This window comes from Phragmites australis, chromosome 8 (genome assembly GCF_958298935.1).
Source record: "Phragmites australis chromosome 8, lpPhrAust1.1, whole genome shotgun sequence".
In the NCBI taxonomy this organism is placed as follows: domain Eukaryota; kingdom Viridiplantae; phylum Streptophyta; class Magnoliopsida; order Poales; family Poaceae; genus Phragmites; species Phragmites australis.
In genome coordinates, this window is record NC_084928.1 from 34,129,241 (window position 1) to 34,152,328 (window position 23,088).

Below are 23,088 nucleotides of genomic sequence, written 5' to 3' on the forward strand. Positions count from 1 at the left end.
TAAAATTCAAAAACACCAAATTAATGGGTTAAACGGGCCGTTCTAGGCCCGTTTAACCCGTTAAACCCGTGTTCCCCCGTGTGCCGTCTGTGCCCTTTGTGTGCCTCCATGTGCCGGTTCCACGCATAACGGCTATAGCCGGCCCAGGTGTGCCCGTTGGGCTGTGCCAAGCTGGGCCGGTCGTGTTGCCGCGTGCTGACTGGGCCAGGCTTTTGCGGGCTGGCCATGCAGCCTGTGCCGCCACGTGTCGTGTCAGGCCGACCGTGCCTCCTGGGCCGCCGCTTGCCCGGGCCGGTTTGGGCTGTGCTCGTACCTACCCGGCTAGGCAGTGCCCGTGCCGGCCCGTCGTGCCACACGCTCAGCCCAGGCACAGCCCGTTTAGCCTCAGGCTGGGCCGTGCTTAGGCCGTGCCTACAGTGTCATGCTTCGGGCTGGCCCAGTAGGCACGGACCATTTGGACATCTTTAACCCACGCCACCTCGCCGTGTCGCCCTTTGTTGTAGCCATCTCATCCCCGCCCTTTGCTAACCTCTCAGGCCGAGAAGCCCCCTCCCTGACCCTTTGCACCGGTGGTCCTTCGCAATCCGTAACCAACGAAATCCCCGCCTATCGCGGCAATGCTGACGACAATGGGCATGATGTCTGCTTCAGCGCTGAAATGCTGTCTACAGAGTGTGGGCTAATGTGTCATGTGGAGTATGTTGTGTCTTTGGGTTAAATGAGCCGGTTGTAACGTGAATTGAATGATTAACTAACTAGTGGCTACGTCGAGTTAAAGTCCGGGCGTGTACGTCTCTCCCAGCGTGTGTGTACTGAGGATGGTATAAATACTATAGCCATCACGAACTTGCTGGACAAGTAAGAAGAAAGAAATTCCGTCTCCAACCTTCTCTCTGTTTCTTCCCCGATCCCTCTCTGCTACTTCTCCAACCACCTCCACACCGTAGTTGTCTTCACCGGCGATCCTTCACCGGCAACAACACACTACATATGGTATCAGATTCTGACGATATGTGGCTCTGATTCTCGTGTTCACTCGGCCTTGATTGGTAATTCCCCAACGGTCTACGACTGCTTTCAAGCGGAGCGCTGTAAATCTTGACTGGTCCAATCGGCTTAGAGGAGAGTCCGCATGGCTTCGACACGGTCTAACTCTACCGTTCGTCCCATGCTGATGGCGATGGAATCGTTCGAAGACTATCTCACGAAGAAACTCAAGGTGCTAGATCAGGTTCAGCAACAATTCACCGAGATGGATACGAAGATCGGCACCCAGGCAACGCAAATGGATCAATTGCAGACCAAGGTTGATCTCTCCATGCTCACCATCAGCCAAGTTCAGCAAGAGCATGCTCACATGTTCATCTCTTGTGCACTGAAAGGCGGAGTACCTCCACCCCTGACGATTCCTCCACAACCAGGCGAAGGTGTCATCGGTGCACACCCAAACGGTCTTCCACCACTGCCTTCACCACAACCACCACCTCAAGTCTCCTTTCCTCCTCCAACACCTCAGGTGATACCTTCCCATCACCCATCGTCACACTTTGTTGTTACTGATCATGGCGATTTTGCACATCGCAAACAGTGGATTCCCAAATTAGATTTCCCAAAGTTTGATGCAACTGATGCTAGGATTTGGGTAGATAAGTGTCAGGCTTTTTTTCTTCTTATATCAAATCCCTAAGGGTTTTAAGGTCACAACAGTGGGTACTCATCTTATTGACAATGTTGCTTATTGGTACCAATCATATAAACTGTTGAATCCCTTTTCTGATTGGAACCAGTTTTGCATAGCCATCATAGCTGAATTTGAAGTCAATACACATATAAATAAGCTTATGGACTTTCTATCTTTACGTTAGACTGGTTCAGTGGAGGACTACAAACGACAGTTTGAGCAAATGATGTATCATATCCGTATTTATGATCCAACTTTAAGTGAAACATTATTAGTCACTCAATTCATCATTGTTCTAAAGGATGAACTGCATGCTTATGTGGAAATGTAGCTGCTTGATACAGTTAGTACTACAATTCAGTTAGCATTGGTACATGAAACAATCCACTCTCGATTACATAAGTTCCCCTTCAAGTTTGGATCTAACAAGAGCTATTCAGTCCAAATCTGACAGTAAATAGACTTCCACTTCTGGCAACTTATGGAAAGCCAAGCAGCTACATGAGTATAGAAAGTCCAATGAATTGTGTTTCAAGTGTGGTGAAAAATATGAGCAAGGCCACAAATGTTCTACTCAATCTTTTGCCCAGGTCAGAGCACTATCCATAGACGAATCTCCTAAAATTCTATCAGATGAAGTTTTAGATATGTTGGTCAGTACTTCTCAACATGAAGAATATGACATTCAACTGTATGTTCATGCCTTGGCCGGTTCTGACAGTACAAAAATGATCAAAATTAGAGCTCTTGTAAGAAACCATGTCATGATAATATTGTTAGATTCTGGTAGTTCACACAGTTTTGTGGATCACTCTTTTGTTACATGTCTGGGTTGTCAACAGCAACATATTCAACCTCTTAATGTCCAAGTGGCTAATGGAGATACATTGATCTGCAATAGCATGGTTCAGAATTTCACTTGGTGGGTTCCTAACCATACCTTTCAATATGACATGAGAGTACTTGATATGGGAGGTTATGATACAATTTTAGGAATAGATTGGTTTGAGCAGTAGGGTCTCATGCAATGTCATTAGTCAGATAAATGGGTACTATTCAACTGTAAGGGCGAAACTGTGAAATTGCAAGAAATTTTACCTGACACTCATTCTGAACTTCAAACCATGACATTGGACAACTTGTTCAAATGGTCAAAAGGGAATGAATTTTGGGCAACCGTCTTATCGGAAAAAAGTTCCAGATTTAGTCCTTACATACACTCCACTAGAGGTTCAACACTTGCTTCATAAACATGCTGCTGTATTCACTGAACCATCTGCCCTACCCCCACATAGAATGTTTGATAACAGTATTAACCTACTCCTAAATTCAGCACCAGTCAATTCCAGACCCTATAGATACTCTCCCTTACAAAAAGATGAAATAGATCACCAAGTTACTGCCATGTTACAAGCTAGGACCATTGTATACAGTATGAGCCCTTTTGCCTCTTTAGTCCTTCTTGTCAAGAGAAAAGATGGCGGCTGGCGTTTTTGTGTTGACTATAGGAAACTAAACTATATTATAGTGAAAAGTAAGTTTCCTTTACCAATTGTTGATGAGCTTCTAGATGAATTACCTGGCTGCACATTATTCTCTAAGTTGGATATGAGATTTGGTTTCCATTAGATTAGGATGACAGAAATAGATGAGCCTAAAACAACATTTAAAACACATCATGGACAGTTTCAATTTAGAGTTATGCCATTTGATTTGACCAATGCTCCCTCCACATTTCAATGTTTGATTAATTCCATATTTTCATCAAATATTAGAAAATTTATCTTGGTTTTCATAGATGTCATTTTGGTTTATAGCCACAATCTGTTGGAGCATCTGTAACATCTTGAATTGGTATTTCAATTACTCAAAGACAGCCAATTCTTTCTCAAGGCAAGCAAATGTTCTTTTGTTCAAACACAATTAGAATATCTTGGACATATCATCTCTGGACAAGGTGTTGCAACTAACCCACAGAAAGTTGCAACAATGAAACAATGGCATGTGCCCACATCTGTTACTGAACTGAGGGTTTTTTTAGGTCTTACTAGCTACTACAAAAAAATTGTGAAGGGCTCTATGATTTTGGTTAAACCATTAACAATATTGTTACAAAAGAAGTAGTTCTAATGGAATGAGGAAGCACAGCATGCCATTGACAAATTGAAATAGGCCATGTGCCAAACTCCTGTGTTAGCATTGCCAGACTTTCAAAAAATCATTCACCATTGAGACAGATGCATGTGATATAGGAATTGGAGCAGTGCTAAGTCAAGATAATCACCCAATTAATTGCTTACTATAGAAAAGCCTTAGGAGTCACTAACAGAAACCTTTCCATTTATGAGAAAGAAACTTTAGCCATTATGATGGTTGTGGACAAATGGAGATCATATCTGTAAAGAGGCCCATTTGTTATTAAAATTGACCACAAAAGTTTGTGCTATCTCACATACCAGCACCTTACATCATATTTGCAAAGAAAATCAATAACTAAATTGGTGGGACTTCAATTCAAATTTTAGTACAAGAAAGTCATTGACACACATAGCAGCATATGCACTCTCTAGAGTGGGCCATCTATTGACAACACAATCTATTTTTGTGGTCCAACCACAATGACTTCAAGAAGTTATGAACTCATATGTTACAGATCCTCATGCTCAACATCTGCTGACCCAATTAGCACTAACAAGTCTTTCACCAGATGGATATTCTCTACAAGAAGGTGTCATTAGACACAAAGACACGATCTAAGTAGGCTCCAATTCAGGTTTGCACACAAAACTCATCCATACTTTTCACTCTTCTCCTATTATTGGTCATTCTGGAACACATGCTACTTATCAAAGAGTGAAAAAACTGTTTGTGTGGACTAGCATGAAAAATGATGTACTCAATTATGTCCAACAATGCAATATATGCCAACAAGCTAAACATGAAAATTATAAAACCCCTGGCTTACTTCAGCAACTGCAAATAACCCCAAGGTGTCTGGCAGGACATCTCTCTTGATTTTATTGAAGGCCTTCCTGTCTCAGAAGGGTATTCAATCATTCTAGTTGTTGTGGACCGTTTCACCAAGTATTCCCACTTTATAGCTCTACGCCATCCATATACAACAATCAGTGTTGCTAAAGTGTTCATCCATAACATTGTCAAATTACATGGTATTCCTCGATCCATTGTATATGTCAGGGATAAGGTTTTCACAAGCACCTTTTGGAAAGAACTCTTCAAAGCATGGAACAACACCTTGACTATGAGTACTGCATATCATCTTCAAACAGATGGCCAGATTGAAATGGTCAATTAGTGCTTGGAGATGTACCTTAGGTGTGCTGTATATGAAACTCCAAAGAAATGGTTTCAATGGTTGTCTCTTGCCGAGTTTTGGTACAACACAACATTTCACACATATCTGAATTGTTATCCATTCAAAGCATTATACGGTGCTAAACCCAATTATGGTATGGTACCAGATCTCACTCAATGATGAGGTTACAGATTTGATCAAAGAAAGAGACGTATTCCATACTGCTCAGAGCTTAGTGGCAGAAGGTTCAGCTCTAAATTAAGCATCATGCTAATAAGAAGAGGAGCCCATGATAGTTCCAAGTTGGTGAGAAGGTTTACTTAAAGCTGCAACCATATGCCCAGTCATCTGTGGTCAATCGTCCATATCCAAAGCTTGCTTACATGTATTATGGACCCTATGAAATTATAGCTCGAGTTGGCACATCAGCTTATTGCCTCTTGTTGCCAGCACTAGTTAGGTACATCATGTGTTTCATGTCTCACAACTCAAACCTCATGTCCTAGATCATTCACCACTCTTCACTACTTTACCTACTGTTGTGGATTTATCTGTGATTGATACGGGTGCTGGAAGAAATTCTTGACCATCGCCTGGTGAAGAAAGGGAATACGGCTCAATTGCAGGTTCAAATCAAGTGGAGTTCGCTATCTCTATCTTTTTCTACCTGGGAAGACTACGAAGTCCTCAAAGCCTGTTTTCCAACTGCGTTAGCTTGGGGGGCAAGCTAGCTCTGAAGGGCGCGGTGACGTCACCACAACGCTAGCGGCAATGGGCATGCTGTCTGCTTCAACGATGTCAGCAGAGTGTGGTCTTATGTGTCGTGTGGAGTGTGTTGTCTTTGGGCCAAATGAGCCGGTTGTAACGTGAATTGAATGATTAACTAGCTAGTGGCTGCATCAAGTTAAAGTCAGGGGCATGTACGTCTCTTTTGGCACGTGTGTACTGAGGATGGTATAGATTATGTAGCCATCACGAATTTGCAGGACAAATAAGAAGAAAGAAATTCTGTCTCCAACCTTCTCTCTGTTTCTTCCCCGATCCCTCTCTGCTACTTCTCTGACCACCTCCACACCATAGTTGTCTTCATCGGCGAAGGCACACTACACCGCCCATCGCCAGGTCGACCTTTCCTCTAAAGCCATTGGGGGGAGAGGAGACCCTATCATAACCCCGAACTTTAACCCTAATCGCGAGGATGAGCTCGAGCGATAGCGTCAAGCTCGAACGAGCTTAAAAGGGCGAGAGGAGGAAGAGAGAATCACATCTATGTGTTTCCTATGCGCATGAATCTCAAAGCAGACCGGGCTCATGCTCCCACTCGGCTGACCCATATATAGGAATTGTGGGTGCATGATGGTTCCATGTTTTGGGCCCGGCACACACTAGCACTTGCCACAGTTGCGGCCCAGCTAGGCCCGGCCCGGCCCGGGCAGAGGAACACCGGTCCTTCGATTCCTCACGCCATTGTTGACGCTTGCAGAAGCTTCGTGGCTCCATTGACCGTGGGGGCGTCAAATCGTGCGTGAGCCGTGAGCCATTACGTAGCATCGACTGCCCGCCCGCGGGCCTCTCCAGACTCCAGCACACGCCTCCGACTTTCGTGTCCCACTCCGCATCGTCCAGCACGAGTGGAGAAACTGCAACACGATCCCGACCAATCAGGAAAACCGATTCGATCGTCCACCACCAGCTCCACTAGCACCTGATCCCTGGGGCAATAAGAAGTTAAGAACTGCTCCTGCCAGTTCAGTTGAGATTGCGATTTGAGGTGAGGATTCGGTTGTGGAGTGGCGGAAGAGAGATAAGGTGGGGGGGGGGGGCAGAGATGGAGCAGAGCAAAGCGGAGTTCTTGGAGCAGTTCGGCAGGGACTACGGCTACCCGGACGCGCCCAGGGGCATCGACGAGATGCGCGCCACCGAGTTCAAGCGGCTGGAAGGTGCTGATTCGAGACCTTCTCAATTCATACGCGAATCAGACACTGTTGTGTTGGGAAAAGTTTGAGCTTTGTTGTTGGGGAGTGATGCCAATTTTGCAACATGAGCTTCACTTGTGTGTCTGGTATGGTTTGCGGATAAAGTTTGCAGCTTCTAATGCCATCTTGATTTTGAGGAGCAGGGATGGTGTACCTGGACCATGCCGGTGCTACGCTGTACTCGGAGTCACAGATGGCGGATGTCGCCAAAGACCTTATGTCGAATGTCTATGGGAATCCTCGTATCCTTAAACTTGGAGCACCTATGCCTGAAGAGACTTTGTTTTGTTCTTCTCGATAGTGTGAGTTTTCTGGGTTTGTGTTCTTTGACATGTGTGTTAGATAGTCAGAGCGATTCAAGCATGGCCACAAGCGACCTTGTTACTTCTGCGCGGCATCAGGTATTGCATATTATAATTTTTCAGACTTGTGACTTATTAGGATTGTGTTTTTAATTACAGAATTGATGTATTTAGTTTGCATCAAGATCAAGGTATTATTATTTACAGTCTATGCTAAGAACCCTTTTTAAAACCAACGGGCATTGCCACAGGCCCACAGTTCCTATGTAAAGAAAGCTAGCGTTGGTTATTGGCGTCCTTATTCATTTTATGCTCAAAATGTAGCTATTGTCATGTCTAATTTAGCCTATGGTCTAAAATAGAAATACTCAACTTCATGTAAATTGGTGTGAACATCTTACTCCATTGTGTGCACTTGAGAGAAGTTGCAACCAGTTCTTTCTTGCTTATGATGCAAACTTTATCTTCACAGGTCCTAAAATACTTTAATGCATCTCCAAGAGACTACAAATGTATATTTACCTCTGGGGCGACAGCAGCTCTGAAACTTGTTGGTGAATGTTTTCCATGGAGTAGAGACAGCTGTTACATGTACACAATGGAAAATCATAATAGTGTGCTTGGGATAAGGGAGTATCCTACCATGGAAAATATGCTCACTGATTACAACTCTATTTATCGACTAGCTAACGCATATATCATGTGCAAGCACAAGCTGCAATGATTCTATCTGGTATAGCTTTTCTTTTACTACATAGTTTGACATTTTGATGCCCTCAGTTATACGGCAACACAAATTCTTTCCTTTTCAATTCCCTTCATCAGTAGGCTCTGTTAAGCTTTCAAATTAAAATTTATGGAACTGAGCTCTTTTCTTGGCAGTCTATGACTATGTTTGGCAGAGCTCTAACTTTGGGATCCATGTAGGATTTAGAGTTTGTAGTATAAAATAAAGTGGTTTAAATATCTGTTTTCAATTTAAAATAAAAACAAGATGCCTCAACCAAAGACCCTCAATGTGTCCACAGTTTTAGCTCCAAGAATTTCTGGAGCTAAAGATGACCAATTCCAAAAATTCTTGGAGCTGGAGCTCTACCAAACATGCCATATATCTGAAGTTGAGAAATTCATATTGATATAGGGTGTCAAAATGCACATTGATGCAGGGTATCCTGTAGAGTTGTGTGTCCTTAATATATTTATAGATATGCTCTAAGCAAAGGGGCCAACGTATTGGCAGTTGATGTTACAGAGGCTGTTCATCCATCAATGAACCATGGAAGTGATAGTTTGTTTAAGATCTCAAGACACTCAAACCAAAGAAGAGGTGATGATGTGCTTTTGCACAATTACCAGAGTGGAAGCCCGACAGCTATTTCAGGTAAGCCCCTTATTGACTTAATGTGTTTCTCCAGTTGTGACATCCTATTGACATCATGGTTGAATGACATCTAGGATCTATCGTTTGTCAAATACAATTTTATGTGTTGGATTATGATTCTTGATCAATGGGCTAGGAATTATATTTTGTAAAGAATTGAATTGACTTTCATCAAGCCAACTGCAACATATGTATCAGCATTTGAGGGATCTTTTGTTAAGGAATTTGTATATTTGGTTAATTACCGTGCTTACTGATTAGGTGGAAGTACTATTGTACCATGCAATATGGAACGCAGATGGATAACTTGAAATCTTGAGCGTAAATATCCCGTTTTCAGATTGACTTTTATAGTACTTACTTTACTACAGTAAACTGTTGTTTTTGGTTAGTACTGGCTCCCATCAGCCAGTTTGTACATACCTTAGCCAAAAGGTAAGTGTTTGTATTATACTCCCTCCAGTCTCGAATATTTGACGTTTTGGAGGTTCTCATCAAACTTTTGAAACTTTGATTATCAGTAACTTTTAAAATATTTGGTTTGGAAACATGAAAATCACATGTCGATTTATCTTGAAAAACACTTTCATAATATCATAGATTAATTGGATTAGATAAATATATTCTAATATAAATGAGTGGTCAAAGCTACATATTGGAGACCGTGTCATTGTCCAAAGCTTCAATATTTGTGACTGGAGGGAGTAAAATGCTACTGAACCACAGAACATAACAAGACAAATGCAGAATTGAAGTTCCTCTCTCATCTAACTGAATATCTATGGCTATGTTGGTGTGATAATTTTCTCTCTCTGTGATGTAGGAAACAATTTAAATCTATTTGCATTCCCTTCAGAGTGCAATTTCTCAGGACACAAATTAAATCTCAGCTTGGTCAAGTTCATCAAGGAAGGAAGATTTATGGGTTTCCCATCACAGCAACAGTAAGATATTTGATAAATATAAGTATATAAGGCCATGTTTTGGACAAGTAACTGAACTTGTATAGCAGAGTCATCACCCTCTTTTCCTGGGACTCCAGTGTCTTTGGCATGCTTATTAAGTGCATGAATTGCAGGGGTCAGTGGTTGGTCCTGATAGATGCTGCAAAAGGATGTACAAATGAACCACCAAATTTAACTGTGTATCCTGCTGATTTTGTTGTCTGTTCATTCTATAAGGTAACCCACAACTATTATTGTTTTGAAAATCCTGGTTCTAGAGATGTCACCAACTGCTATCCTTTGGCAAACTTGCAGATATTTGGCTATCCAACTGGTCTTGGTGCCCTAATTGTAAAAAATGGTATGCAACAAGGAGTATCACATCATCTTACCATTATGGCTTTTCCCTTCCTTCTATTTTCTCATACCATAGGCTATAAGATACATTCTAAAAGATAAGATAAATTAAATTTCTACAACAATCATTGCATAGTTGCTGACGATCCTCTTCCCAAGAAAGCATCGAGTTTTCTAATGAATTCTTCCCTATTTTTCATTGTGTAACAGAGGCTGCTAGTTTGCTAAACAAAACATACTTCAGTGGAGGTTCGTAATGCCCTTCTTAATTTTGATGTTTTATTTTTTTTCTGTCCTAGTTCTTAACTACCTTTTGGAATTGTTATGACATTCTAGGAACGGTAGCTGCTTCAATTGCTGACATCGATTTCGTTCAGAGAAGAAAGAGCATTGAACAAGTCCTTGAGGATGGAACAATCTCATTCTTGAGCATATCTTCTCTTCGATATGGGTTTAAGATGATTGATATGCTAACTGTCTCAGCTATTGCGCGGTATCTATCAGCGATAGTGTCTGGGCCTAATATTCTGTCTATGATGCATTTCTGAAAACATTTATTCTCTTGTAGGCATACTGCATCTCTTGCTACTTACGTGAGAAAGAAAATGCTGGACTTGAAGCACAGCAATGAGAAAAATGTTTGCATAATCTATGGACAACAAGCTTCTAAGGTACAATTACCAAGTCACTTTGCTATCTTCTCAATAATTACTGTTGCGATTTTTTGCTTTTCTTCTACATCTAGTGAATGATCACACTCAATAAAAGAGCTACACATCACGAAGATGTTCTGGACTTCTCATTTGAAATCTGTTAAGTCTTCGTTTTTTAATGGACTTATGTTTTAGGTGAAAGATCTGAAGATGGGTCCTACAATCACATTCAATTTGAAAAGAGAAGATGGCACCTGGTTTGGATACCGTGAGGTGGAGAAGCTTGCCTCCTTGTCAGGGATTCATTTGCGTGTAAGGGCAGAATCGAGTTCTTCACTTTTCCTCTCTGTACTTTAGCATGTGTAATGGAGTGTGTATGATGACCTTTTACCTATGTTTCACATGATAATTAGACTTGCAGGAATCATGGTTCCAGTTTGAGAATCTGACCCATTTTCTTATAAATACTATTTTTTCACGGGCTTAGTCAAGAATAAGCATTTTATTCAGCATCAGCACTTTTAGATTTATGAACAAGTCTCAGGTACATGTTTTGCGCAAACCATATGTGACAAACATGGGTGATATATATTAAGTATGATACTTGGGCTGTGCACATTTATGCATGTCTGACCTTATCTGACAATCATATGGTCTAAGATCAGTAACTTCTGTCCAGTTAACACAGACTATTTCACTTGCTTCCCCAACCTTGGCTGAATTCGTTCCTCTGCTGTTTACAGACGGGCTGCTTCTGTAACCCTGGTGCTTGTGCTAAGTATCTTGGCTTGTCGCACTCAGATCTAGTTTCTAATTTTGAGGTACACCAGACAACCTTATCTGGTCAAGACAACAACAACGACAATAATGTTATTACCTTAAAATGTTTTGCATCTAAATAAAGCAAATGTGTTACCTACATGTCAGGCTGGGCATGTTTGTTGGGATGATAATGACATAATAAATGGAAAACCAACCGGTGCTGTCAGGATATCATTTGGCTATATGTCCACATATGAAGAAGCAGAGGTGAGCCTATATTTCTTCTGACTGGCCAATTACGTGCAAGATCATCTCTAAGCTGTTATCACTAATCTCATAACTCTCTTTCTTTCTTTTTTCTAGGAATTTCTGAAGTTCCTGCAGTCATCTTTTGTGTCCAAAGCAATAGAATTGAACAATGGCTACATGTTGAATATGAATACTCTTAATTTAATAGGTAATCTCATAATTGCCTTCCAATATGAAGCCAGTGGTATATAGCTATTACCATTTTTTTTACTCATTTAACAGTTTGATTCATACTTTTTGATTGCAGATGGTTGGAGCCAACAAGCTGTTTCAGATATCCGCTTAAAATCCATAACTATTTATCCTGTGAAATCTTGCCAAGGATTTAGTGTGCAGGGTTGGCCACTGACAACTGGTGGTATGCATCAACTTTTTAGCTTCATTTTTCTTTCTCATGTAGCTTTGGCTACAGTTATTTTGGTGGCATTATATATGCACTTTTTGGTGGCATTATGTATGCACTTCATAAAATACGTTACCTTTGTTTTACTTAGGTTTAAAATATGATAGAGAATGGCTTCTCCAAGGATTAGGTGGTGAAATTTTGACACAAAAGAAGGTAACCGAATTATTCTTTTTTTTTTGCCCGTGTCTGTTAAACTTATAAATCTGGGTGGTGGTTCTATGTTCTCCCAAAACATGAAGGCAACTTTCAAATCAAAGTTAGGGCGTGATTTGCAACCACCCACTAATTTGTGCAAAATAGTTTGGGGTGGCCTAAAATATGTACTTTTTTATATGGTTGCGCTGCTGTCTTTCTTTTATTTGCTAGATGCCTTATTCTCTCCAGCAAAACAGTTAGCATAAGACAAAGAGTCAAATACAGGCTTTGCACCCTAGACATGAACAGAGCAACATAAATTCATTTCTTAATGAAGAACTGCATAATTTATCAAATATGTATTGAGGGCTTGCTTCTTATGTTAGTTGAATTTCATCTAACTCAGGTGCCAGATTTGAGCTCTATCTGCACATTGATTGACCTGGAACTTGGGAAACTCTTCATAGAGTCGCCAAAATGCAAGGATAAATTACAAATCTCTCTTCTAGAGAATTTGACTCATCTAAGTGCAGAAGTAGATGTATATGGTCAAAGGTATGATCATATAATTGTGTACATGTTCAGCTGTGCTATGACAATATCAGCTTTCACATTCATCTGTTCCACCATCTTCCTTTTCTTCATGCATTACTGTTCGTACTTTGACTGAAAGAATGTCAACCAAATAAAAATAGTGGGTGAACGTTTCAGGGTTCTAGTTCCTACAGCAATTGGCCTTGTGTTTATTTATCCTGCTTTTATTTGGTGATATTCTACCTAGTATCTAGTTTTACAGATAGCTTCAGATTTATAGTGCACAACAATGACAGGCAAATTGCTTCAGGTATGAGGTACAAAGTTACGATGACAAGGTAAACACCTGGTTCAGTGAAGCTATTGGACGCCCTTGTACCTTTATGAGATGCTCAAGCTCCAAGTACCGTTCCTGCACAATTACTGGCAGGAGAGATCGCCTATGTAGGGACACTCGAAGCAAACTTAGTTTTGTCAATGAAGGACAACTGCTTCTAATATCCGAAGAGAGCATCTCTGACCTCAACAGCCGGCTAAGTTCAAGTATGCAACTTTGTTCCTCCTTTTCCCTCAAAAAAGAAAAAAAATCCTCTATTCTGTTCTCTGTTTTACTGCAAAAGGACCAATATGCCTCTGATTACTCCTAGAACCAACCAATATAGGTCTTGAGATGCAGATATCTTGACATAATCAGTACATAATGTGTATTTGCATACCGAGCCTAGCTCAGTTGGTGGGGGGTGAGATGTGGGTGTACACCCCCACCACTCAGGTTCAAGTCCTCTTCGACTCGAATTTAGGTGCCTATTTCATCTTAATGTAAAATCACCTAGTTCCTCCTAGGTTGGATCTCATTTTTTTAGTTGCACACCATTTTTTTGGATAACCTTATTAGGACAACTAACATTGCAGTTACACACTTTCCAGGTAATGGAAATGGTAAGCAGCAGGTGGTTGTTGATGCAATGAGATTTCGTCCAAACATTGTTATCTCTGGATCAACACCATACAATGAGGATAACTGGAAAAGGCTTCACATCGGGGAGGCCTCTTTTACTGTAAGTGCCTTTTACCCTTCAGTTTTCATTGTCAGAACTCAGAAGAGACTTTGATCATTGTGTGGCTCACGAGTTATTAAGGTGACAATAGTAAAGGCAAAATTAGCTTCTGGACACATTTGTGGAGACACACTACAAAGTCAATAATTCGCTGATGTATGCTGTAAAAATAATGCTGATTTGCCAGATCACACTCGCCCGATTAAAATATTATCATTGCAAAATTTAGGATAGGAGGGTGAAAAGTCCTACGCTCATCTTTCTCCTAAATTGACAGAGAGAAGAGGAGTGAGAAATAGATGATAAGTGATGGGGGAGGGCACTAACAGGTGGACTCAGTTGATTCTAAGGGCAGTAGGACAGTTTACACTCATTTTTCTCCTAAATATCAAAATAATAAAATTTTAATCAGCACAACATGCTCTAGAAATGACCACTATTTTCCAGGGTGTATCAAGAAAATATCGATTTTGCTGTGTGTCTCGGTAAATGATGGTGCCCAAGAGCTAATTTTGCCAATAGTAAAACCACAAAAGAGCCATCTCCTTCGTAGATACTCCTAAGACCAGATTTTCAGACATATTTGGCTCGTTTGCTGATTGCTGAATTACTTGTTTTATTTTCCGCAACTGCCCATGTGCAGTCCATGGGAGGATGCAACCGTTGTCAGATGATCAACATATATCAGAATTCAGGGCAGGTGATGAAGTCAAAGGAACCACTGGCAACTTTAGCATCGTATAGACGACAAAAGGTGGGTTCATGTGCTAGCTCATCTTAATTTTTCTCTTATCTAACATTTTTTTCATGCGGGCAGGGTAAGATTTTGTTTGGCGTCCTGTTGAACTATGAAGACGGCATGGAAGGAGATGATGATACCGTTGCAGAGAGATGGCTCCAAACAGGCCAGCAGGTGTATACATCGACAGAATGACTTTGTGTACAACTATGAACCCAGCAGTTTTACTTGCATCAGAAGCGGATGGGTAACAGTTGTTCCAAATACGTAAAAATAGAGAGATTTTCAGATATACCATGTATGTAATATTTTTGTTTTTCATGCCTGTATGTAACACATAAGGGCGTGAGGCATGTGTTCAGACCAAAAAAAAAAAAAAAAGAAAAGAAAAGGGAAGAAGAGATATGTATAGTCAGAAATGGTTCCGATTTGGTAGTTCCTCGGTACCAGTCTTTGCTTGCAGCGTGAAATAACAATGTACCAGCGGTATTTGCATGTTGTACCCTTGGTACAGAACTGAATATACGAAAATACGGTCTGAGATTGTGTCTTGCTCTATATTACTGACTTCAGAGAAAAAAGAACCAGGCTCATAATGGTTGGAGAATTGAACTTGACAAGTAACTAGGAAGAGCAAGAAAGGACATGCTCAAGCGTCTAAGCCTGCTCTACCTCTACAGTGCTTTGGCGATGACGTTTTCACTCGCGGTACGCCGAGGCAACAGCAGGGTGTGCTTGTGAACAGTCAAACGGAGTTTTCCCCAGCTTCAACGGTGCTGTATCACCAAGGGGGCTCACGAAAGGGGAGCTACGGAAAGCTATCCTAGATTCTAGGTATCTTTCAGCAGCTGATGTTCATAGCAACCATAGCCTATACCATTTGTACGCAGCATCACACCCACAGAAACAGGCAAAAGCTCAGTGACTTGCATACGGCGCAGAGGTTAGCTTCAGAGGTCGCCGACAGGTTCAACAACAGTTGGGCTGCAATCTGATCACCACTCGCTATTCAGCTTTCTCCTCATGATGGAACATCTGCCCACGGACAACTTTCCTGCGTTCAGTACATGATATTATACCATTAGTAACATGTCCAGCGGGTTCAGTAGTAAGTAGCAGGGTGCCATGGTGCATGAGAAAAGTTGGATAAACAAATTAGGTTCAGGTTAAGTTCAATGCATGCCAGTAGACAAGGAGTGTTTTGGTGAATGGATAAGCAGAAAATGACCTTGGAGGGCAACGTTCCTCGTCAGATAAAACCTTCAGCAGTCTTTCCTCAAAAGGCGTGGCGTGCCAGCTGACCACCTGATCCTACAAGTACAACAGTTATATTTAGAACAAAAGCGCATATACCACGTGTTTGAAAAAAAAGCATGAGATAAACGTGATAAATGCATACCTCCTTGTATCTGGCGGTTGTATTTGGAATACCATTGCCATCCCATGTCTTGGGCAACATAGGAGTAGGATTCTCAACATCCCAGTTCAGATCAGAAGCAATGAAGGCAGGTCTCTCGGCTAAAAGGCTGCACTCATCATACGATTGGTCCCCTGCTGCACACTTGACAGCACATTGATTCCCAACATCTGTGAATGAAGATTTCAACCAGTGAGACAGACTCAATGCAGCATGCTTTTCATCTGAGTTGAATTTTGACAGTTCTCCACCATCCAATAGCTCTACGCTGCCAATCTGACACTTGGACTCCTCCAGAGAGAGTGTTTCTTTTACTTGGCATGAAGCATTAATATCAGGAGAAGAAAATGATGGAGATTTGGACAATCCTGGTTTAGCCACTGAAGTTGAAGATGACTGCTGTGGCTTCTTGATAGAATCTGCTCCTAAGTTTCTCTTTTTTGGAGGATTGAATGATGCCAGTGGTGAAGAATCTTCTGTCAGTTCCATCTGCTGAAGTTTGTTCTCAATGGGTCTCAGAACAGGATAGATAAATTGTTTCCGGGTCCGCACACGCTTTCCAGACATAGAAGCCCCTCTATGTGAAGTATAAATTGTTCCAGGGGTCTCCACATCATCCTTGAGCACCAAAGGAGTTGGAAAGGGTGAACCACTGCGTTCAAACAGCTTGTGATTGATGTTCTGAAACGGGGACTTCTCCAAGAAAGATGAATGAGTATTTTCAATGTTTAGATCAGGCCTCATAGTGTGATGCTCCTCACATCTGCAGCTGCATGGTATAACAGGAGGTGTTATTTTTATAATCTCATGATAATGCAAAAGTATTTCAGACACTTATAAATATGAGGGCAGTTCTTAGTTCTTACCCTTCAGATGAATTAGCTTCAAATAGTGATATACAGTTTGTCGCTGTTGCATTGGTGGGCATATTAAACTCATTAGTATCTTCCAAATTGATTTCATGTGACTCATTTCGAAGTTCAGTTGGGATTTCAGATATAGTGCCACATAACTTGAGGTAATTTGCCTGGGTAGAGTTAAGAGTGCCATGAAAATTCAACTTAGAAGATATCGAACATTGTATTGCTTAGAGTATGTATTGACAATTAATATCTTTCACAAAGTGTAAAATAAAACAAACAAAAATGAAAAAAAAGACATGGAAAGAACACAGATGATGAAAATTAGCACAGACAATACACGTAGAAAGAAATAGCATTAGCAAACTTTTGAATTAATTAGGATGGAAAATTTGGTCAGCCATATGAACAAAGCTTAGAACATAAAATGTATTATCAGCAAGTACAATGCTGACAACCCGATCTCCTTTAAAAAAAAAAACAAAATCACTTATAAGTTACGGACTACACAGCACTTAAAAACCCTTTCTTATAGGACAAACCTTATTACTACAACAATACTGTACAGCATAATCACTGATCATGTAGTTCGTCGAAAGCTAAATATTACACAAACAATCGGATGATCAACCTAGAACTATAATGTGACAGTAGACACCACAAGCTGAAACGGCACCACAATCTCATCCCACTTCAGCAATATAAAAAAACCATATAGCAGTAGTCTGGCGCGCATACCTCGCGTCTAAGCTCCTTCTCATCAATGCCGCCACCATCAGCCAAATCCTCACAAAATCTTCCACTCCTTCCTAAACCTTCCATAATACAACAGCGACACGCACATAACACCCAGATTAACCAAAACCTCACCACAAATCCGATCCAAAAAAACAAAATAATCAAATAAAAACCACCACCTTGCTCGTCATCCCAAAGCACCTCCCCGACCCGATCCCTGTGCACGAGCGCATCCTACACGAAGCCACCAGAAGGATCAACGTCTCGATCCAAACGGATCAACGCGATGGAAGCGGGAGGGCTGGGGGTTTCTCTTACGCGGCGGCTGGAGCCGGAGCCAGAGCCGGGGCGGGGCCGGGTGCGGAAGCAGGAGAGGAAGCAGGCCACGAGGACGGCGTCGAGGAACGCCACCACCGCCCTCGCGATGGCCGCCGCGCACCGGCACATCGCGGCGGAACGCCGTCGCCGAGCGGCTCCGGCGGGGCCTAGGGTTCGCTTGGCGTGGGGGGATCGAGGGACGAAGGGAGAGGAGAGGACGAGTCCGCGAGTGCGAGTGTTTGAAATGTGCGAGTCCGACTGTCTGAGGCGTGGGAGCAGCAGCTCACAGCGACAGGGAGAGCGGAGCGAGCGGAAACTTTTCATTTTTATATTTTTTAAATCAAAAAATTGTAAATACATGTTCCATGGCGTTCTTCCCAGAGACGTTGAATTTAAAAATAAAAAAATATTACAATTTAATGCTTTCAAATTTTAAAATAGTCATGAAAAAATCTATGATATAAAAAATACTATCATCTAGCTCTTTAAAAATATTCAACTCAAACAATTACTTATACCATAACAAACAAGAAAGACAAATTTCAGACTCATTACAGTGTATATATTTGCAATTTTCAGGATCCCTATAGGTGATATAAGTCTAAATTTACAATTTTTAAGATGTACGCATATATTTGTATTCTTTTATTTAAAAATTAGAAAAAATTCGGAGCGAGCGAGGCGGTTTGTTGTTGATGGGCTGGGCTGTGATTGCTTCGGCTTAGAGTGTTCACCGGCCGACCGAGAGCAAGGAGCTTGGAGAGAAATCGATGCAGCCCAGGCAGCAGAGCGCATCCAAAATCCATTCAGTAGCTTCAGATTATTGAGAACCGAACGATGGTTCCGTTGGCTTGGTGTGATGGTGTTGTGCGTCTCGTCGAGGTTTTTTTTCCCAGTAGCACCCGGCGTGAGTTCCGATTAGGTTAGGATACACATGTGTATTCAGTGATACTACATGTTTTTATATACCAGATATTACTAGTATGTATGGATATGTACACGTATGCGTGTGATATGGATGTGAAGTATATCCCTATGTACCGTCTTAAAAAAAAGTAGCTTCAGATTATTCACATTTAGTACGTGCAATATTTACTGTTTGATACAGAAGATCTTGCGGAGCGTTTCTTTTTAAAAAAAAAAAAAACTTACCACATTCGACGCGAACTTGATCTCTACCACGGTACCGTGCCACATAAAAGTTTACAGTAAGAAAAGGAAGTAAGGGTGTGTTTAAATGCATGTATCAGCTCGTACCTATATAGGATGGTTCATATGGATAAGATGGTTATAGATAGATTGGTAAAGTCTAAATGTTTGGTTATTTATATAGTATGATATTTATTTCTGTTTGATTAGTTATATTGGATAAGACGATCTCGCACAAGCTTGTGTTTGATTGATTAATCTGTGCAGATAAGATCATATGTTCTCTTCTTTATGGTGAAGTTACCTCCTTTCAAGTTCTCTTGTTTCTGTTCTCTTTCACGATGAAGAAGCTACAAATGACAGAGGTCCGAACCAAAGCATGGAGTTGTACAACCTCCGGGATCAAAACTTACACCTCCTTTGGAAATCTTCCGTTCTCAGTAGCCATGTCAAAAAGGAAAAAAGATCTTGCGTACATCATCCTCAGATTGAACAACTTATGATTTTGTTCAAAACTTGCACCTATAATCTGCATACTGGTGCAACTGAAATGCGCCCAGAAGTTAGCTACAAGCCTGCATCATGCAGTATTACAACTAAACATTCAGGAATTTTGAATTTGAAGTCAATGTATCTTCAGGGGAAAGGAAAGTGGCATGACTCACGAAAGTGGCATGGTCCACATGAGGTCTGTATTTCAGAGTAGTTCTCAAAAAAGTCACAGGCTCAAAACAACGAAACAGCATTACAGCTAAACATTAAAACATGGTTTAAGTTGCATTCTCATGGTATCCATTCCTAAGCGAAGTATAATCATCAGTGCAAGCTCATTTGCCTCCATGCCACAACCTGGAAAGAAAACAACCTGCAGAGAACAATAGCGGGTTCATATGATGCTCATTCAAGTTTTTTCTTTCATTTCCACAGCTGGTCCACATGAGGCTGAATCAAAATAGTTTGGTCTTTCATACATGCAACAAAGGAGCTTCAGCAGTAAAATCAGCACAACAGTAAAATTCAGATGGACTCACTATCACTAGTTCTCAAGTTCACAAATTCATATGAATCCAATATCATAAGTTCATAAGTTCTTTTAGGTTGTTTCATAACAGCATTAACAAAAGACACTCGCAGGTAACTAGCAGGTCACAAGTTCATAAGATCACAAGTTCACAAGTTCTGCATCTCTTTACACCAACTGATATATAATTTTTACAGTTCAATATATAATAACTGAAAATATGATAACCGAAAATATATGATAGTCTTCAGAATGCATCAACCCTTTGATAGTTTAAGTCTTCAGAATGAAAATATATGATAACTGATCATCAGCTCAATAAGTACTGAAAGTCTCAAATTTTATTGATCCAACTTGTAATTGACTGCCAGTTCAGATTAATATATGCCACCATGCGGATTCTATCAAAATATGGAACAACACTGACCTACCACAAGTGAATAAATAGATCCAAGCACCACTTTCAGCAGATATTACCTCCACAGATTCTTATGTACCCATTAGCCAATCAGCAATCTAAAATTGAATAGAATTTATGCCAGCTTGTACAGAAATAGAAAGGCAATCATTGGACAAACAAGCTTTAGTTCTTCGTCTCTTACAGTTTTACATCAGGGTCAAAGTGCGACATTGAACAATTCCAAGTATTAGTGCGGAACAAAGAAATTGCCGAAACCACTGCATATTTCGTCACCAAAATCTAATCTTTTCTTACCGCATTGCAACATCAAGAGATTGCCCATGGCCCCAAAAAATTTAATCTCTTGACGTCGCATTGCCCATCCAAACAATGCCGAGCGGAAGTTAAACAAGGGAGCTAAGAAATGGCAGTGGGATCTCTTACCTCTGCGGCACCAGGCGAACTAGAAGTCAGCCGTGGCTAAGCCAGACGTCAGCGGCACCCACCGTGGCAGCCGAGGGGATTGTGCCGTGCGTGGTGAGCAGGAGGACACGGTGGATGAGGAACCCGTTGCTGCCTTTGCCTCCACCGCTATCGGGGAAGGATACAACAGCGACGGTAGTGCCCTTTGCGGTGAGGATGGTGGACAACGAGAAATCAAATTGAAATGTGTCTTGATTTATATATGATGAGTGATTGATAAGATTATCGATTTGTTTTATCAAGTTTTATATTACTTTAGCTTAGTTTGAGCATTTTGATTATAAACTAACTGGAGGTAACAGATGCAACTTGGCGATCGATGGTGAGTGATTGGGCTAAGCGAGTGTTTGGTGTCGGACGTTCAAGGAGGTCAGGCGGAGTCAAAGGTGATCCTAGCCCTATTTTAGGCTGATTACAAAGATTTTCCTCTCAAAATTATCACATATTACATAGGCTAAGCACTCATTCTCCTCTCCACTAAAACCCTAGTAAAATGCTCTCATATGGGTGGCATAATGGGCTCAAATGGCTGGTTCATCCTCTCCTATAGTCATACTCTTCTATTTGTAGACCTAGAAAACTTGACTCACAAATTTTCTAACTTTTTTCCAAAATACTCTTTTCTGGTAGTACACTTCTACCTACCACCAATGACATTTTAGCCTATTTTTTTCTCCATTCATCGGACGGTCGTGGTGCCTTTACGACTTAGGTTCACCTCGACGCAAGCTTCGTGATGGTGCCACGTACTCCTCTAGTCCAACCACAGTTTTAAGGCCTAATCGCGAAATCCTAGCACGCTTCTCAAAGCGTGACTAGCCGTCACTTGCTTACACCTGAAGTAAGTGCTCCGATGATGACGTGTGTCCTCTATTTTGCGATGACTGCCGGTAAGTCTCTCTTGCTCCAGATCCCTCGGGCCGCCTTGTCACTTGCATCGGCATCCCCTTTGCTTGACTTTATTAACACGTTATCTACATCCTCCGTTTCATGCTTTGCTTAACCTTCATGTATACAGCTAGGATCACTCTTGACTCCGACCGGCCCTCCTTGATTGTCTGGCACCAAGCACCCGCTTAGCCACGATCACTCGCTGTCAAATACCAAGTTGCATCCATCATATGCAGACCATGAAATAAGCAAACACACATTTCTTCACACTCTAAAACATCTCTAGGTTAGTACAAAATCAAAAACTTCAACTCAGAGCATATTCTGCAGAAAACGTGAACACCGGATGTTCCGGTGTATTCTGCTCCCGAACACCAGACTATCCGGTGAGTGTAACATTATCTGTTCCAAAAATTTTTTGCTCTCTGCAAGAAAAGGTTCGGTGAAAGCTTCCGGTGATCTCATATCCATCACCAGATAATCCGGTGTGTGCCAATCCACCAAATCACTCTCCTAAAACCTCCCTGTAACAAAATGTCCGGTGCTTTCTCCGTTGTTCACAATTACATCACCAGACTATCTAGCGTACATAATCAGACTTGGCGTCAAAAATCTCTTCCCTGCAGAAAATACTTCGACACTCTAAAAGTCCATCATTGGACCATCCGACGTTTACTTTCATTTCTGCTTCAACACTGAAAATGCTACGGTGATACCCTCCGGTGTAGCCACCATACTCACCGGATCTTTCGGTGCATTGATCTCCAATTTCGCTCGAAAAATTGCTTTCTGTAAAAAATAGTCCGATGAGTATACACTAAGTACAGAAAAGAATTCGCTAATTCCAAACACCATCAACTCGAATGAGACATGAACAAGAATAAACATCCACAAACATATGCTAACCAAGTTCAATACACATTAACTATTATCAATGCCTCATCAAATACAAATTAAGGCACTTGTTCACTTAGTTTCTCAATCTGGTTCGCAAAGAAGAAAAATCTAATTTTATTTTGGAGAAAGAGATTACGCGTGAAACAATTTAGGTATCGATACATGTTATTACAGTTACATTAGAAAGCGGTATGGCGAAATACTCAAATAAATTACATCTAGTTTTAGCTCGGAGTAGTAGTAATATTTGGGATGGATGCTGCTTGTCTTCGTCCCAATGCTCACATAGTATACCATATCATCTCGATCAGATTCAATCCTCTACAATCGACCCGGCCGATATCTTCACGATACAAAATCG

The 23,088-nt window shown here is 41.2% G+C and overlaps 2 protein-coding genes and 1 long non-coding RNA gene across 6 annotated transcripts; 1 reads left to right on the forward strand and 2 right to left on the reverse strand.

Moving 5' to 3' along the window:
* Positions 1-6,484: 6,484 nt before the first annotated feature.
* Positions 6,485-15,111, forward strand: LOC133927197 (molybdenum cofactor sulfurase). The gene is made up of 22 exons (XM_062373549.1): positions 6,485-6,937; positions 7,117-7,215; positions 7,316-7,374; positions 7,748-7,908; positions 8,481-8,656; positions 9,480-9,600; positions 9,735-9,837; positions 9,916-9,961; positions 10,168-10,206; positions 10,294-10,450; positions 10,526-10,628; positions 10,806-10,922; positions 11,354-11,431; positions 11,538-11,639; positions 11,736-11,829; positions 11,929-12,039; positions 12,176-12,240; positions 12,629-12,777; positions 13,067-13,299; positions 13,684-13,814; positions 14,458-14,568; positions 14,632-15,111. Exons 1-22 carry the CDS (start codon positions 6,826-6,828, stop codon positions 14,746-14,748), a joined length of 2,484 nt encoding a protein of 827 aa, XP_062229533.1. The 5' UTR covers positions 6,485-6,825; the 3' UTR covers positions 14,749-15,111.
* Positions 15,112-15,125: 14 nt separating this feature from the next.
* Positions 15,126-18,142, reverse strand: LOC133927198 (protein JASON-like). Of its 4 annotated transcripts, XM_062373552.1 has the most exons (8): positions 17,887-18,141; positions 17,748-17,802; positions 17,569-17,645; positions 16,837-16,997; positions 16,222-16,739; positions 15,953-16,140; positions 15,782-15,864; positions 15,126-15,607 (listed from the first exon to the last, which is right to left on the reverse strand). In XM_062373552.1, the coding sequence occupies exons 1-8, from the start codon at positions 18,013-18,015 to the stop codon at positions 15,559-15,561; spliced, it is 1,260 nt and encodes a 419-aa protein (XP_062229536.1). In that variant the 5' UTR covers positions 18,016-18,141; the 3' UTR covers positions 15,126-15,558. The 4 variants fall into 4 exon arrangements, with proteins under 4 accessions (XP_062229536.1, XP_062229535.1, XP_062229534.1 ...); XM_062373551.1 differs by having other exon boundaries at positions 15,953-16,739; positions 17,569-17,639; positions 17,887-18,142; XM_062373550.1 differs by having other exon boundaries at positions 15,953-16,739.
* A 1,554-nt stretch (positions 18,143-19,696) lies between these two features.
* Positions 19,697-21,039, reverse strand: LOC133925991 (uncharacterized). Its single transcript, XR_009911043.1, has 2 exons — positions 20,901-21,039; positions 19,697-19,900 (listed from the first exon to the last, which is right to left on the reverse strand). It is a non-coding gene; the product is annotated as an uncharacterized LOC133925991 (long non-coding RNA).
* Positions 21,040-23,088: the final 2,049 nt, after the last annotated feature.

Excerpts from the sequence above, each read along its gene's own strand:
- LOC133927197 (XM_062373549.1), top strand. The coding sequence starts at position 6,826 with ATGGAGCAGAGCAAAGCGGAGTTCTTGGAGCAGTTCGGCAGGGACTAC. Across the intron at positions 10,207-10,293 it reads CAAAACATACTTCAGTGGAG|GAACGGTAGCTGCTTCAATT; the intron begins GTTCGTAATGCC and ends ATGACATTCTAG. Across the intron at positions 13,300-13,683 it reads CAACAGCCGGCTAAGTTCAA|GTAATGGAAATGGTAAGCAG; the intron begins GTATGCAACTTT and ends CACACTTTCCAG.
- LOC133927198 (XM_062373550.1), bottom strand. The coding sequence starts at position 18,015 with ATGTGCCGGTGCGCGGCGGCCATCGCGAGGGCGGTGGTGGCGTTCCTC. Across the intron at positions 16,998-17,568 it reads AGAAGGAGCTTAGACGCGAG|GCAAATTACCTCAAGTTATG; the intron begins GTATGCGCGCCA and ends AACTCTACCCAG. Across the intron at positions 16,740-16,836 it reads GAAGCTAATTCATCTGAAGG|CTGCAGATGTGAGGAGCATC; the intron begins GTAAGAACTAAG and ends TATACCATGCAG.